This window comes from Cynara cardunculus (assembly GCF_001531365.2).
Source record: "Cynara cardunculus var. scolymus isolate 2C chromosome LG 1, CcrdV1, whole genome shotgun sequence".
NCBI lineage: Eukaryota > Viridiplantae > Streptophyta > Magnoliopsida > Asterales > Asteraceae > Cynara > Cynara cardunculus.
The window spans coordinates 35,369,404-35,387,673 of NC_037528.1; the positions used below are offsets into that span (position 1 = coordinate 35,369,404).

At 36.1% G+C, this 18,270-nt stretch overlaps 2 protein-coding genes across 2 annotated transcripts; both read left to right on the plus strand.

The window, feature by feature from the left end:
- The first annotated feature begins 1,201 nt into the window (after nt 1-1,201).
- LOC112514817 (cleft lip and palate transmembrane protein 1 homolog) lies at nt 1,202-7,901 on the plus strand. Its single transcript, XM_025121432.1, has 12 exons — nt 1,202-1,582; nt 3,024-3,170; nt 3,430-3,544; nt 3,660-3,754; nt 4,962-5,065; nt 5,174-5,211; nt 5,690-5,925; nt 6,010-6,103; nt 6,192-6,382; nt 6,906-7,125; nt 7,277-7,444; nt 7,552-7,901. The coding sequence occupies exons 1-12, from the start codon at nt 1,367-1,369 to the stop codon at nt 7,713-7,715; spliced, it is 1,788 nt and encodes a 595-aa protein (XP_024977200.1). The 5' UTR covers nt 1,202-1,366; the 3' UTR covers nt 7,716-7,901.
- A 6,013-nt stretch (nt 7,902-13,914) lies between these two features.
- Nucleotides 13,915-17,238, plus strand: LOC112521461 (protein RTF1 homolog). The gene is made up of 2 exons (XM_025130340.1): nt 13,915-14,045; nt 15,087-17,238. Exon 2 carries the CDS (start codon nt 15,128-15,130, stop codon nt 17,042-17,044), a length of 1,917 nt encoding a protein of 638 aa, XP_024986108.1. The 5' UTR covers nt 13,915-14,045; nt 15,087-15,127; the 3' UTR covers nt 17,045-17,238.
- Nucleotides 17,239-18,270: the final 1,032 nt, after the last annotated feature.

The following is an 18,270-nucleotide window of genomic DNA, read 5'->3' on the forward strand; positions in this document are numbered from 1 at the left end:
ACCAAAACACAAGAACTTTTAAAAAGATTAATTTAATACTGATATCGATATTTTTTTCAAAACTATATGATATTTTTAAATTTATATTTTATTCAAAAATAAAAACATTATCACTTTTCTCAAAACCACATAAAACCAATGTTTACTTAAAATTCAAGATTATAAGTAAATTATGCAAAAGTACAACTTATTAAAGCTCGATATTTGAATTTATATAATTAATTGCGGATAAACATAATCAAATAGAAAATAAACATCTTATTTTAAAATATAAAAAATTTAAAATATAATTAGGATAATTATCGAGTTCCAACAAAATAATTAATTATTATCTTTATAAGAAAATTATATTATTAAACCAAATATAAATTATTTTGTTATTGTACCTAAATTAAATTAAAAAATTACACAAAAAATGAGGAATTTTAAATAGTTAATTTGATACGAATATCGATATATTTTTGTTATGCATGAAGTACTTTATATTGATGCATATTACTTAAAATTCAAGATTACAAGTAAATTATACATAACTACAACTTATTAAATCTCGATGTTTGAATTCATATAACTAACAACAGGTAAACATAATCAGATAGATAATAAACATCTCATTTTAAAATATAAAAAATCTAAAATATAATTAGAATACTTATCGAGTCTTAACAAAATAAATAATTATTATGTTTATGAGACAATTATATTATTAAACCAAATATAAATTACTTCGTTATTGTATCTAAATTAAATTATAAAAATATTGAATTAAAAAATTACACAAAAAAATGAGGAATTTTAAATAGTTAATTTGATACTAATATCGATATATTTTTGTTAAATTTTTTATATGATATCTTTAAACTTATATTTTATTTAAAAATAAAAACATAATCATTTTCTTAAAATCACATAAGACCATATTATAACATCGACTGAGGTAAAAAAATAAAATAAAATATTAAAATCAAGATGTATATTGTTGCATTACATAAGTACCTTTCTAGTATATTTAAAACCATGGGATATATATTGGATATGGAGTTACAACTTGTTATGAAACTAGTGCATATCCCGGTGTCTTATCTCATGTTTTTAGATACGTCTATACTATGAAATGCATCCAATGGTTCCACCAGGGCCGTAACAAGTTGTAAGTGCATATCTTAAATACATCTATCTATGCTAATAATTTATATTCTAGTGAAAGTAGGAAACCTGATAGTTATCATATAGCTGACGTGCGAGTCCATAGGAGTTGATTTAAAGCCTCACCAAGGTATCAATCAGTCCCCAATAGCCCACCTCTTTTTGCCTTTCCATTCCTACTCGTTTCTGTTAGATTGCATCGGCGGACTTCGATAACAAGATGACGCCGCCGGCAGCGGTGGAGGGAGGTGACGGTGGTGGTCATGGAGGACAGCCACAGCAACAGCAGGGTTTTGGCCAGATGTTTACCGGAATCATAAGGGTTGCCGTCATATATTACTTTGCATCCAAGTTCTTCTCATCCAATAAACCCTCGTCTTCCGGCTCCGACCCTGCTGTTCAGATCTCCAATCTTTTCCAAAAGTCTGAACCTTTGGTCCGTTTCTTCTTTCTCTCTCTCTATGTTTTCTACGTACACGCAGTTACTTGATTCATTGTGTAAAGCACTTTACCTGTAAATCTGGATCGCCAATGATACACTCTCATCTTATTCTTATGCATACACTTTATATATGTCACGACGTTTTGATTAATATTTAATATATAACAGAATTCTTTTTGCATCTCCAAACTGATTTTGGGCTGTGAGATTTGTGATGTTCTCGCTAACCACATTGAACTACATGAAAGAATGACCCTGGTGTTGATATGCAGTGAAATACTTAATAATTTTGAATTTCAAACATACTAGGTTTGGCTGAAATAATCAAAGTGTAGCTCCTATAATCCTATTGGAAACAGAAGTAGTGCTTTGTATGTTTCTACAAGCTTTGATGGCTGCTTATGGATGCTAGCAACTTATATGGAGAAAAATTATATCTCCTTCAGCACCAACTGATTTGAGTTTGTCTCACTTTGAGATTTTCTTAATGAAGGATTGATGGAAGGGAACAAAATATATGAAGATCACTTAAAAGTTAAAACGATATGCGGACCCTTTAGAAAGAAGATGAGGACATCTGTTCTAAAACAGAATGAACAAAATGCGAGCTTAATAAATATATAGGTAACTATACATTGCTCTTATGGTCTTGCAATCGCTAAGCCCATCCTGACTGTCCCTGGACTTTCAGTTTTCTTGAGCCAATACCATGCTGTCTCATAAGTTTAAAAAGAGTCAGTAAAGAAGGACCAATTTTGCTTAGGAGTCTAATCACTTTATGCGACTGGTTGGCCACTTGGCCTTGGCGCTACAGATCTTTGGTATGTTGAACTAACCCCAAGGGCACAAAACGGTTTTATTCTTTGTCCTCCCTAGTATGAACTATGCGGTAAGAACAAATGCTAATATCCAAAGCCATTTTTCGATATTGTTGCTAAAACTATACCATATAAACTTGAAAGCTAGTTTTTTTTGTTATCCTTTGTCCTCCCTCTTAACAATGCTGTGCTGCAATACCAAGGACACACAAACGGTTTGATAATAAATTAGTTCTGGAGATTAGTTAGCTATATATACTTGGAATTCAAACTTGGTTGGAGCAATATGACCTTATTTTGATATACACTAGTTTCTTTGCCAGCTTTGGAAGCACACTTATGTTTTTGGATCAGCCATATGTTCTATTCGTAAGCTCGCATTGCAAACCCAATATGCATGTTGCTACAAATAGGATCACTCCTTAATTTATGAGAAAGTGTAGAGCTGGAGATTTTTGAAGAGCGGTTTAATATAAATCTTATGGTTCTACACCTCTGATTTATGTGTTGATGAGCTGAACATGTTTTACTTCTTTTATATATGCAAAGCTACTTTTTTCGGTTCCTTATCACTGTATATAACCTGAAAATTAATCTGCTATGCATCTTTTCTCCAGGATATGTGGTTTTATCTCTCTGAACATGATGAGTTCAATGACTTCGGGAATGAAGCAGCACTTATATGGCATGAGTCAAACATACCTTATGCAGTTTGGGGGCCAGAGAGCACCAGGACTCTTTCTTTGAAGTATTATCCATCTGAGGTAGTTATTTCCAAAGCATTTGACCTCTGTAAATAGTCTTTATTTCAGAACATTTTTTTGAAAATTGTAGGGGTACCAACTTAATGCCTAGGGATTCAACTTTTCCAAGGAGTAAAGAACCTTTTTTGCAAGCTAACTAAGCTTGGATTTTTCTTGTGTATTAGGCTGTTATTATTTTTCTGGACTTCCGTAATTTATCTTTGTTGTTGATTTTGGTTTTTATACTGTCACTCAATGTACTTTGTATTTCAATTTTCAGGCATTGCAGCATAATGGGAGTCTATTTGCTCATGTCTTCTTTGCACGTTCTGGGTATCCAGTAGATCCCAGTGACCCCGAATACCAGGCTTTGGCTGCCTTTGGGTTGACCCATCGTAATACTTTGTATCTCATCAAGTCAACTTTAGCATTGGATTAACTAAAAGCTATATTATAATCAGTACATTATATTCTACATTTATATCTAAAGAAACTTGTTTCTATTTGCAGCTGTTGTGACATACTTGCCGAAGTCAAAAGCAAACAAGAAGAAGAGCCTGTTGGGGAACTCCAAGGGCACCAGCGAGGATGATGCAGTGTCGGAGGTTTGCTCAACTTAATCATTTTTCGTTTAGATATGTTATATTACATGAAAACATGGTTGCAGTCTTTATGATAATGAGTGATCACAGTGAGGCTCATAATGACAGTCGAGTTATGGTATTGGTGAGTGGTTGATGATTGAAATGAAATAGATGAGCAGTAAGGTAGATGCCCCAAGTTAATGACATGAAACGTTTTGCAATAAAAGCGCTCAGAAATGCCCCAACTGTTATCACTTGTTACAGTAATATTCTTGATGTATACAATTAGAATGTATACCTTACTAGTGGTGAAAACATAGAATTTGAGTGTACCAAACTTTCAAAGAACTCTAGAGAGTTGTGTGAACCAAGCTCTCAATGATTGCTTGAACCCAACTCATGATGTAATTGGTAGACTTTCAAAGGCTAGTCACGAACAACTCTGATACCATATCATCAGGGTTCTAAGTTGTTTGCTACATTGATCAATATGAGAAGATAGAGAATGCATGGCCTTTGGGCTAACTTTGAGGATAAGCAAAGTAAAACTTAATTAAACAATACATACATAATGAAACCCAACAAATATTTCTTTACCCAAAAAGCCCCAACAAATACTAACATAAATAGTAAGTGCCATAAAAATTCCCTCGATCACAATCCATCTATGTTAGGCTTATGAATATTTGGTTCTCTGCTAACTATTTTGAACTGTGTCATGTTAAAGGATGGATGTGAATGGATACCTGATCCAATTCTTCCTGCCATCTCATGGTACTACATTTTTTGAAGAATATGACATTTTATATACGGAAAATGAAACTCAGGCACACTTCCCATCTGTGATAGTACATTCTTCTTGTTCTATCAACTCCACTTGATTCAGCAAGTTGGGTCATCTTGAAAAACAATCTATTCCAATTTCATTAAACTTGTGGTACTTATGTTCCATGCTGACCTGGCTGTGACTTTTTTAGGTTGGTGCTAGAGATGCAATTTTTGATATTTTTTTGGAGACTTTCATGTAATGTTAAGCTTATTTAGTGGAATCTTGTAGATTGTTTTTCTTGCATTATCTTACACACATATCAAGTTATGGTGTCAACTTCAGCACGTCCATATTTCTTTTTCCTCTAGAACTTGTCACAAGTAGTTCATTGGGGAATTAAAGACTTGTGTTGCTATTTGTTAAAAGTCTGAAATGTGAATGGAGTTATATGTTGCTCAGGGTGTCGAAGAACCTCAAGTTGATTCGAAGGATGATGGTCCTGTGGAGTATATTTCATATTGGAAACCAAATATCACCATTAATCTGGTTGATGATTTTACAAGGTATGCAACACTCGAATGGCATTTTGCTGCTTGGTTGTCTTTTCTTTTTGTTGGTTTCTGACTTGACTTTATTTGCTGACATGCTAATTCTTAAAACTGTTCTTTCAGATACTCCCAACGTGCTATACCACCCAATATTGCTCCTTGTATCCTTTTCTGCTTCCGTTTTCTGATGAATTTTCCTTTCAACTTCTTGGCGTGCTACTTCTTTTAGCTTCAGTTTTCTGATGAGTTTTCCATTTTTATATTTCCATTTGATTTGCTTTTATTATATTTTTGATACTCACCTATAGATAGGGGCAATCTGGTAACTTTAACAATTTCGTCCTGTCCTATCCAGCTTACTAAACCTAAGACAAACAATTAGTCCAGTCCAGTTCTAGTTGCACCAAACGCAGAATAGACAGTTAGTCCTGCCCATCCAGAATGCACATGGAATGCTACTTTAAAAGATTTCCTCGGAAGGAGAACTGATTTAATTCTTATTGTAGATTTCAACTTCTAGTCTTTTTTTTCCTGTATATATATTTCTTGGTGACCTGGCTTTTCTGGAGAGTCAGCACACTTTAAGAACTTTTGTTTCTCCATTTCACGACATTTTGAGTTTCTTGACTTGAGTTGCAGACATGAATATTGAACCTACCACAAACAACTATTATCCAACCATTTTCTTCAACGAGTTTTGGTTACTTAGAGATAAGCTTATAGCGATCAATGATACAGTAAAAGAATTGGCCCTTCATCTAGAGGTGGCCCCAATAAGCATGACCAAGTGGCAGCTGTTTCTGCAGATTGATCAGTCATTCCAGATTCATCGCAGTTATGGAAGTATGCTTGAAGGAGAGGCTGATGAACTTAAGGTATTCACTTCCATCCTCTCTGTTTGCAATAGTTTTTGTCCTTCCCTTGTATAATAACAATGTATAATATTGTTGTTAATACAGAGGGTGTTTGTGGAAGGAAATCCCTATCTTCTGGGAATTACTATGGTTGTTTCACTGCTTCATTCAGTATTTGACTTTCTGGCATTCAAGAACGGTAATGTCAAAAATCATTTTTATTCTTTTTATTTTCTTCAAATTCTTGAAGTATTTTACAAGCCATTTCTCTGATTTATTCTATGCAGATATACAATTCTGGAACAAAAATAAATCTATGGAAGGACTTTCGGCAAAGTCCGTGGTCGTGAGTTTCTTTTGTCAGTTAGTTGTCTTCCTTTACTTGTTGGACAACGATACCTCGTGGATGATACTTGCAAGTTCTGGAGTTGGTTGCTGCATCGAGTTCTGGAAAATTGGGAAAGCAATGCATATTGAGGTATGTATCTTAACTGCTTACTTAAGTTTATCGTCATCCTTAGATAGAGGTCAAAGGCCATATATATATATATATATATATATAGAGAGAGAGAGAGAGAGAGAGAGAGAGATAGATATATAGACATTGGAGAAAGTATTNAGAGAGAGAGAGAGAGAGAGAGAGAGAAAGAGAGAGAGATAGATAGATATAGATACATTGGAGAAAGTATTCGAGTCTGCCAAGATTTATATAATTGGGATTTTTCTTCATGAAACTTGTTAACAAAAAGAAAAATACAAATTTATCAAAATAAAAGTCAAGAAAGAGTTTGGCTTACCATATGGGAACTCTCTGTTTTCTAGCATTTTTCATTGCTCCTGAATGCTTCTTTTTATATTGTTTTAGTTGCATGCATTTATTTATAGCCTATCAGTCAACGGTTAGTTTATCGGCTAGGTTGCCAAACATAGCCTTAGAGTTTGCATCGATCGGTGACCATGGACATCTCATTTGATGGGTAATAATGATGTTATTATCTCAGGTTGATAGAAGTGGGAGCATACCTAAACTAAAATTTACTGATCGTGATACGTATGCTGGGAACAAGACAAAAGAATACGATGATCTTGCAATGAAGTATCTGTCGTATGTACTTTTTGTACTTGTTGCCTGCTCTTCTGTATATTCACTTATGTACGAAACCCACAAGAGTTGGTACTCCTGGATTCTCTCCTCCCTTACAAGCTGTGTATACATGTTCGGTAATCCCCTAAAACCTTCCTCCTATGCTTTATGCTACTCATCTCATTCTTACATAATATTTTCAGGGATTTCTATTGTTAAGCAGATATATTCTTAAATCTGTGTCAAGGTCTTGATGCATCATTTGAAATTAGTTTTTATGTGGTGCAGGGTTCATTATGATGTGTCCACAGCTGTTCATCAATTATAAGCTAAAATCAGTTGCTCATATGCCATGGAGGCAGATGACTTACAAGTTTTTGAATACCATAATTGATGATCTCTTTGCATTTGTTATAAAAATGCCAATACTACATCGCCTTTCTGTCTTCCGTGATGGTAGGTTACCTCACTCTGTTTTTATTGATTTTGAAAGCGTTTTGCTTGACCGAGCTGTATGGTGTATATATATTCCATTGTGGTTGACTATTGATTTGTGGTTGCAGATGTGATATTTTTGATATATCTGTATCAAAGGTGGGCTTATCCAGTCGATAAAAAGAGGGTGAATGAGTTTGGTTTTGGTGGGGAGGATGAAGATGAAGCCGCGGTAGCCTTGGCATCAGGCTCAGGGTCGGGCAGTAGCGCAGAGGAGAAGAAAACCAACTGAGATCATTCTGACCTTCTAAAATAAATGTATCAAGTTTTGAGAACCATAGAAATTTTAAGATTATTTTTGTTTCATTGTGATTTTTATCTAAACATAGTATTAAGTTGCTTGCTTAGATGAGTAGAAAGGAAGGTACATTGTTCCTAGTTTTTTAATCAAAAACCATTTAAATGTCGCTTGACAGCTTATCATAGCAAGTGGTGACATCTGGTCGGTCTTGGTCTTTAAGGTAGCGTTTGGCTCGTGGGATTAAACTAGGATAAAACATTATTGAGTGTCCCATTATAATAGGTGAAACAAAAATCATGTAGGAGGAGATGGAACAAAGACATGTAAATTACCAACTAACCATATGAAATTAAAACGACCAATAATTTTTTCATCTGCACATCTCATTCGTCCAGTATGGTGGCATGCGAAATGCACCCTTACGTATATCCAATTACGAACAAATTCATGAACTATTGGTACAAACTGTTGAGATGATCAGATCCTAGGACGGACTGTAACCGGTCTCCAGCGACTTGCTGTTTTTATGCATTTTTGCAAGAATGCGTACATTCATCACATCATAAAAACTATTTTTCGCTTTATATCGCTCCATGTTAGTAGGCAATTCAAGCCAAAACCGACTAGATGCTCCTGCAAAAACCTAGAACACTTCCATTTTGACATGTCCCATAAACATTGCAACATTTTGGCAAATGTAAAAGTTAGAATTGTCTATTTGCTTCAACACTACTTATTGATACTATTGATTTTGATTCACAATGTTCTCTTTCTCTTGCCACTATTGGAGGGTATTTAACTGGTAGTTAAACAATGTCTAAAAGATGTATCTGGTCAAATGTTGCCATTTTCATGGGGATGAAGTGTTGGGGGAATTTCATGTATATGTGAGAACACAATAAAAAGCATGGATAAAACTTGAGATCGTGTGAGAGCTCTCTTTCCTTTAGTTATATTTTGATCCAAATCTATCTAGGTATCACGAAATTAACTCTAGGATAATCTCAAATCTACAGTCGCGAATACACAAAAATCAATACGAGAATCATAGAGTAAGTAGGTATAATAAACAACAGGAATAAGATGAACACAATTAACACCAACATGAAACATATGAAACAACTCATCTAAACAAGTCACCCTTCCCCAACCCACCTGCTCTGACTCTTATCCATAACCCTTAGTGTCCTTGTACAAACTCTACTATCCTAATCATGCAAAACTTCTATAGGAGGACATGTCTTTGAGAGTGTCTAAAGCTGTCAAGTCTAGTCTTAATTGTTTATTCCACGTCATCCATACTCTCTTTCAATTTATTTGTGATAGACAATACTCCAAATTTTGCTCGAAAGACCTTATTCGGTATCCTGTCCAATATAGTTTGGCTACATGTTTACATGAGCATCTCATGTAGACATATAGCCAAACTCTGTAGTAACTTCTAACTTTCTTTCATGCGTTTTTTTTTTTTTTTGCCGTCCAACACTTTGTCTTATAAAACATGGTTGGTATGATGATTTGTAGGATTTGTCTTTCACTTTTTAGTGATACTTTCTTGTCAGACAACACCCCTGTGGTAGCCTCCATTTTCCTATCTTGCATTATGCAATGTGTAACGTCATCCTCAACGTCTCATTACTTGTGAACATGGAGCCTAGATATTTGAAACCATCATTCTTTTTCTACGATTCGCTTTCTAATGCTGCCTTCCACTCCTCATCATTACCTTTCCGGCTAAAGTTGTAACAAAGGTATTCAATCTTAGGGGCTGATTGTTTACCTCTTAATAGTCTCATTAAGAGGCATCATCTAAATCGCTAAGAGGTGAATTTTGTTTGACAAAAAAAGTCTAACTCTTAATGATTCTAAAACCCTCCGAATGATTTTGTATCTTGGGCCTCCCTAAACCATTCAGAGCCCTAAATTCATTCTGATCAATAACCAAACAACCATATTTCATTTTGCACTATATCATAAGACCCTTTTAATCATTCTGACCAATTAATCATCTTGTACAAAACCATTCAGCAACTGCCAAACAACTCTTAATAGATCAACTAATGGGCAAGCTTTGTACCTCAAAAGGCATCCTCCACTGTTCCAACTTAACGTTCATCTCCCTTTGTCTCATGTAAAATTACAACAAATAAGAAATGGACTCAGGCTCGAATGTAGTGTCTCAACTGGAAAGTATTCGATCTCACCTATTGGTGTATACAGATGAAAACGGGGTAGGTAATAGGTGGGAATTGCATCCCCGACCCCAACCCCGTCCCACCTAATGCCCAACTTTCGGTAGGAAAAGAACTTCTACAGGTATGGGGAATCCGTTGGGTAAAAATAAAATTATGTATTTTAAATCTCATTTTTCAAAAAACACATGATAAAAGTATCTCCAACAAATTTTCCATGTCGAATAAAATGAAGATTTCAGAGAATTTTATGCTCCAATGGGTTTTCTCCAAAATGGAGAAAGTAGGAGAGGGTGTAAAGTTCTTCAAATTTTGAGATCTCTCCAAAAATAATTACCATGAGAAAGAAATGATTTTTCATTATTCACCGGTAGCCGGTAGGTAAACCTTCAAATAAAATGTTTATGAAAGAGAAATAATGTTTAATTAAATGTGTATGAAATATTTTAATAATATATTGTTAAAAAAAATTGTTAGGACCAAAATTGATCATAATTATTCTAAAAGTTTTATCAAAGCAATCGGGGCCAAGGATGGAAGATCTGAAGATGCTGTTGTGCTAAAACGACTAAGTCTGGAAGACGACCAAAGCCCCTATGGACGACCAGAGCCTCTGGTTGTATTGACCAGAGACTCTGGACTCTAAGTCCTCTAGGACCAGAGCCCTTGGTTGTATTGACCAAAGACTCTGGACTTTAAGTCCTTCAGACCAGAGGCCCTCTGGTTGGTCTATGCTCTGGATGACTATCTTTAGAATCTTGAAAGATGGTGCTGATCCCATTTTCGATAATGATTATATCCTTGTTTATAGAATTTAGTTACCTTATTTATAGGATTCAGTTATCATGTAAATATTGCCTATATACAAAGTGATACAGGCATAGAATAGAAGTGAGATGAATGATCAACACTTTGTAACACACAGATTCAAACACATCACATGAGAGTCGATTAGGGTTTTTTGAGAGAGTTTTTATTCAATAAAGAAAGCAGCGGCCAATTTCTATTCATCTTCTTCTATAAATCTCTCATTTTATATTCCTGTTAAATTGTTCTACTGTCAGATCTGGGTTTAACAATAATTAATGCTAAGAAATGGAGAATCTGTTGAAGTTGAATGCAACTTTTTAGAGATTTAGACTTGGGTTCTCCTTAGAAAACTTGTAGAGAATCTATTGGAGATGCTCTAACATAACCAACACATACAATCTAACATAACCAACACATGCGATCATAGTTCATGATAAATCTAAAAACATACAAATATAGGAAACAAAAAAGGTAATCAAATTATATATTGAAATATATATCGGGTAGTATTAGGGATGGTTACAACTAGGGGTGCTTATGGGTTGAGTTAATCGGGTTGAAGACATTTGAACAACTCAACCCAATGCTTGCGCTTTGAAAAATCTCAACCCATCCCAACCCAGACCAAACCAAAGTGCAACCCAACCCAACCCAAACCAAACCGTACGGGTTGATACTTTGGTACATTAAAATATTCTTATAACCTTGAATATGTTATTTTTCTATTCATAATTTATTTTTCATCATCAACCATTTGATACAACTTATCTATATACTTCTTACGTATATCACATTCAGTTAATTTTCTCAATTTACATATATATGTTCACATTTACTAAATAGATTGAAAATATGTGTATATGAATAACGTACGTGATAGTGTAACTGTCTAATGTATATATTAATAGAAATTCAACAATCATATAAAATCCAAGAAATAAAATGATATCGGGTTATCGGGTTGGGCTCAAATAATAGTAACCCAATACCTACGGTTTGAAAATTTTACAACTCGATTAGACATTTGGTTGCTTCGGGTTGAGTTATTTCGCGTTGGTTGGTCGGGTTTTTGAGCACTCCTAGTTACTACCATCTTCGATCCTAAACTCGCTTTGAGTGTGAAAATTAGTATCTTTCCCCGCCCATATCAACGGGTAAAATTTCCATCATAACAAGTGTAGTGCTGTTTTGACTGAATGTGATCCACAAATCAACATTTATTGTTTGGATATAATTTAGATATTTTTATTAGATTATGTATCAAGTCAATTATTGCATTCGTTTTTAAATTTTTTATCATCTCGTCATTTCCAAAAACTTGAGGGTCGATATGAAATATTTATGAAAGTGATGCTTCATTCTGTAAATTTAACAACCACCGGTATAAGCAGTTTTAGGGGCTGTTTGTTTGGCTCTTAATGGTGACATTAAGAGGAAACCTCTTAATCGGTAAGAAGCATGGATTGTTTGGCAAAAAAAAAAAAATGAGGCTCTTAATGATTTGTGTCTAGGGCTCCACTAAATGATTCAAATATCACTTGTTTCAAGTTTACCCCTCTCATCCCTCTTTTCCAGCCGCTCTCTTCACGCATCTTTGCATCTCTTTATCTTCGCCTCGACCATCTCTGCATCTCTCTATCTTCGCCTCCAACAGCATCCAAGGCACCATCCCAGCAAACATAAGTAGATGCCTCCAACTTAGGGTTCTTGATTTCATGCAAAATCAAATTTCTGGTTCTATTCCTGAAGACCTCACTCTCGTTCCTGAAAGGCCTAGGTTTAATAAATGCAAGCTACAACTCCCTTTCCGTTGAAATCCCGCCTGAGTTAGGCCACTTGGAGGACTTATAGGAGCTTATTCTGGGCAAAAACAGATTGTCTTCAAATATCCCAAATTCATTGGGTAAACTTGGAAACTTGACTAAAATTGATTGGGAAAATTGCACCAAAATGGAACTAACTTTCACTTAGTTCCTATTTTGGAGAACCAACTTTTAAAATCGTCATTTTGGGGAACCAACTTTCAAAATCGTCATTTTGGTGAACCAACTTGCACCTGATTCCTATTTTGGGGAACCAACTTGCAAAATAATTATAGAAAAATAACTAAAATTCATTTTTTTTCCAAAAATTAATGTAATAAAATCTATTTTTCATTTCAAATTTTATTTTTTTAATTGAGATATGAAATTGAACATTTTTAAAAAAAATCCAAATTAACACAATAAATTGGTTTTTTACTAATGCAAAAAAATCAATTTAATAGAAAAAAATTAATTGATGCAATAAAAAATAAATATTAAATATCGCATCAAGATTTTTATATCTAAACAATTACATCAATTAATTTTTTTCTATTAAATTGATTTTTTTTGCATTAGTAAAAAACAATTTTTATTGTGGTAATATGGATTTTTTAAAAATGTTTAATTTGATATCTAAATTAAAAAAAACGAGATTTGAAATGAAAAATAGATTTTATTGCATTAATTTTTGAAAAAAAAAAGAATTTTTGTTATTTTTCTATAATTATTTTGCAAGTTGGTTTCCCAAAATGACGATTTTGAAAGTTGGTTCCTCAAAATAGGAATCAGGTGCAAGTTGGTTCCCCAAAATGACGATTTTGAAAGTTGGTTCCCCAAAATAAGAATTAGATGAAAGTTGGTTCCGTTTTGATATAATTTTCCCAAATTGATTTGTCAAACAATGAATTGGGAGGAAGCATACCCATCAGTTTTAGGAATTTCAGAAGGATAATTTTTATAAATTTGTCCATGAATAAGTTCAGTGGAAATATACCACAGAAATTCTTGATCTTCCAAGTTTAACCTCCATCCTTAATCTTTACATCAATTCATTAACAGGCTCTTTGCCTCAAGAAATCGAGCTTCTGGAAAGAGGTTAAAATGGTAATTTATTATCATCTAGAAAACAGTTATCAAACAACATTATTCCATTCAGCACTTAACCATTCTGACCATCTTAACCATTCTAACCACTTAACCATTATGCACCAAACAATTCATCAACCACCGAACAGCGCTGTTCCTCATCCAAATACTAACATTTTAACTTATCATCAATGTCCACTAAAATAAATCAAAAAAATAAAAATAAAAAACACCTAAAATAAACAACCCCAAACATCCCCAATCATCTTATAAAACACAGCTTCCATCTCCCACGTACAAAACAGATCACCTTTGCACCTGCCAGACGGCTGCTGATTCGGTGATTCATTCTCCGGCGACTTCTTCTACGTCCGGATACTGCAGTGCTGCCGTTCCTCCTTCTTGGGATACCGTTCTCTTAAGACCAGGTGATGCTTTAACTATAAATGCCCAATTCCTCCGATTGTCGAACATTTCGTTGTTCGTCGTCGTTATGAACTTTAAGTCTATGGTTTTTAACGGATTAATTGGTGATTTGATACTTTCGTGGGCGTATTTGAAAAAGCTGGAATCCTAAATAGCAATCGTGTATATGTTCTGATTTAGGGTTTGGGCTTTTCTTGTCATGGCTAGTTTTTCCTTTCCTTTTGTTGCGGTTGTTCTATGTGTGATTCAGCGATTAATATTCATATATTTCTTCTTAGATTGTATTGAATCCACATGCCTGGCTTATATAATCCATGAGATTTTTTTTCTCTCACTGTATCAGCCCTTGAATTACACTTATGTATGCAATTTTTATATGCCTTTTACCAGAATGATTCCAAGATATTATAGGATTGGTCCCTTTGCTCCTTTATCACAATTTGCACGCCTTTCATCCATGAGAATTGCAACAGATAACAATTGATTCTCCATGCAAAATTAATAGCTTTTTGTAACAAAACAGGGAAAATAACCCATAATTGGTTTTGAAATTGAAGTGTTGAAATCTGCAGTAGATATAGCAATTCTTTTAATGTTGGCAATTTTGGAATAGGTAACTTTAGCCTCAAATTGTCAAATGCTACGAATACACAAGACGCCTCGGGATAGAATCATGGACTTCATGGGAGGATGGAGTCTTTCTTTTCAAAAACTTCCCTTCCCTTTTCTATTGAAAAATCAAATGTATATTTTCATCCAAAAAAGCCAAAATTTATAACAAATGGGAACCATTTACTATTCGTTGACTGAGAATTCCTGATTGATTCTTAGGTATGGATCTAAAATTTGGTTTGCCGAATGACATAAGAAGATACAAATTGATACATACTTCATAAGTATTCATTCTTTTGAATAAGAATGCCTTCTCAATTTCCATTATAACAAAAATGAAAAGTATCTGTAAACCCCAGAACAGAAATTGTCATGCAGATACCAAATTGGATATCTTATTGTTGTTAAATAAATTGCTGCAAACTATGCAGGATATTGAAAAAGAGTTGGTGTTAGAAATTGATTAATCATCATGGCGGACTTGGATGAGATGCTTCTTGAAGCAGCAGGAAGAACTGGAAGAAACCAGCATTCGCCACCGCCATCAAGGAGGCGACGAAAGGGTTCATATTCTGATGATGGAAGTGATTCAAGAGATGATGACTCAGATGATGATCATGGGTATGCTAGCAGAAAGCCTTCTGGTTCTCAGGTTCCTTTGAAGAAAAGATTGGATCCTGCAGAACGAGATGATGAACATAGCAGCAGCCGTGAAGATGATGAAGATGATGATGATACGTATGATCGTGAGGGTGACAGTGATGATGACTCTGTAGGAAGTGATCTTTACAAAGGTGAAGAAGACAGACAAAGGCTTGCAAAAATGTCGGAGCTTGATAGAGAAATGATACTGGCTGAGCGTGCAACCAAGAAAAATGATAAAGACTTGAAAAACAGCATAAAGAAGCAGAAAGAAAAGTCGACTCAGTCGAGAAAAGACAGCCCCCCACCTCACACAGTAAACCGAGCAGTACGCTCTTCTGCTCGGTCTACTGACCGTGCAACTGCAATAGATGTTGCATTGAATGAATTACGTGCCAGGAAAAGATTACGTCAGCAAGATCCCGAGTCTCATCGGAAACGTAGAGATGCAGACACCGGGGTCAAACGGAAGGGATTCACACCTGCTGCTTTAAGCACCTCGAGTCATAGCGATAGTGGGTCCCACAGTGAAGACGAGGAGTCAACGGGCGGAATGGGTGAAAGTGATGACGAAAAAGTGTCAAGGGAGTCCACAATTCTCATGTATGAAGATGTGAAGGGAATCACCATCAGAAGATCAAAACTGGCAAAATGGTTTATGGAGCCTTTCTTTGAGGAGTTGATTGTTGGTTGTTTTGTGAGGGTTGGCATCGGAAAATCAAAATCCGGGCCGATTTATCGGCTCTGCATAGTCAGAAATGTGGATGCAGCCGACCCGGATAGACAATACAAGTTGGAAAACAAGATGACTCATAAGTATCTGAATGTCGTTTGGGGAAATGAAAATTCGGCTGCAAGGTGGCAGATGGCCATGATTTCGGATTCCCCGCCTCTTAAAGAAGAGTTTGACCAATTAATTCGAGAGGTGGAACGCCATGGTGGAAGGATGCCGAGCAAGCAAGAAGTGTTGGAAAAGCGAGAAGCCATAGAAAAGACCAACTCGTTTGTATACTCTGCGGAGACTGTGAAGCAAATGTTACAGGAGAAAAAATCGACTATAAGAAGACCTTTAAATGTTGCAGCTGAGAAAGATCGGTTGAGGCGCGAGATGGAAGTTGCTCAAATGAAGCATGATGAAACAGAAGTGGAAAAGATTAAAGCAAAACTCCATGAACTAGAGGCGTCTCGCCAGACTCAGCAGAAAGATAAGAAGGCTATACGACTTGCGGAAATGAATAGAAAGAATCGGGTCGAGAATTTCAAGAATGCATCCGAAATGAAACCCGTGAGTGTAGGTCTGAAGGCTGGTGAAGCGGGTTATGATCCGTTTTCAAGGAGATGGACTCGGTCGAGGAATTACTATGTCTCAAAGCCTGGAGAGGCTGCAGCTGAAGCCAATGGAGGGGATGCCCAAACGGCAGCCATAGTGGGTCCCGATGGCAGCAAGGCAGGCATTGTGGCTACTGTGGCGGCACTGGAGGCGGCTGCGGATGCGGGGAAGTTGGTGGATACTAGCGCACCAGTGGATAAAGGGACCGAGTCAAACATCGTGCATGATTTCGACCTGCCGATTTCATTGGCTTCGCTTCAGAAGTTTGGTGGGCCCCATGGAGTCCAGGCCGGCTTCATGGCACGGAAACAGAGGATAGAAGCAACGGTTGGGTGTCAGGTCCCTGAGAATGATGGGAGAAGGCATGCGTTGACCCTGTCGGTAAGCGACTACAAGAGACGGAGAGGTCTGCTTTAAGACGTGATACCAGAAGACGGTGGTTCGATAGGAATGGTCTATGTTGAAATTAGGTATGCAGCTAACACTTTAAGCTACCTTTTTCATCAATATTTACGTGTTTTTTTGTTGGTAATTAAACGGTGGATTCGAACTTGAGTTATGTTAACGTAGTGTTATGTCTTTTTTGATTATGGGACTTATATTTGACACTATAATTTTGTTTCATCATCTGCATTGTTACTACTGCACTAGTATCTGCCCGCCCTGCCTTTCTTAGTATGGATATAAAATAGAGCATGCTACCAAGGGTAGGTATCTTTTCTTTCTTATAAGGAATGACTGTGGGAATAACGGTTATGGAAAGACAACTTTTGGATGTGTTTTTTTGGTTTCAACCTCATGCATTCATCTGACACCAAACTTTACTTTTCAACGTGAATTTGTTAAAGTTTTATTCATGGAGATAAAAATAGGTAAATAGAAGTATTTGTAGGTGTATGAAGGCTTTGTTCTCACCATGATATTTAGGGTTCGTTTGGTTTGCGGAATTCGAAGGAATTTGATGGAATTGAAATGACAAATTCCTTTGACCAAATTTCAATTCCTTTGTTTGGTTCATTTCTTGAAATTCCATTGAATTCCACAAGTTAATGAATTTATAATTTCTTGGCATAATGGAAGGAATTGAATTCCATAACCACCCACCACGACCATGCTACTATTGTTCGTCATGCCCCACCCCTAACCCTCCACCACCATTACCGTCGCCGCCACCCACCCCCCACCCATCCACTAACCACCATGCCACTACTGTTATCATCACACCCACCCACCCCCCGATCACTCACTACACATCCTTACTACGACCATGTTGGTACTGTTACTATCACGCCCTTAACCTAACTCCCACCACCACACCATTATTGTAAGCTATCACAACTGCCACTCACCCCACCCTACCCCCTACCCACCACTAACCACCATGCCACAACCGTCGTTGTCATACCCACCCACTCCCAGCCACCCGACCACCATCCTTATTAATGATTTTAGTGTCATCAAGCCATTTAGTATGATCGGGATTAATGTGAGACAAGCCGAAATTAGACTTAGCTATAATTCGAGTTCGGAGGTGCGAAGTGCATGCTCGGATAAGTTAAGTTGATCTCGGGTATGCGGGGTCCGGGGGCAGCGCCCCTGACAAGGTCCAAGGGGAAGAGCCCATGGGGCGGTCCCAACTCCCG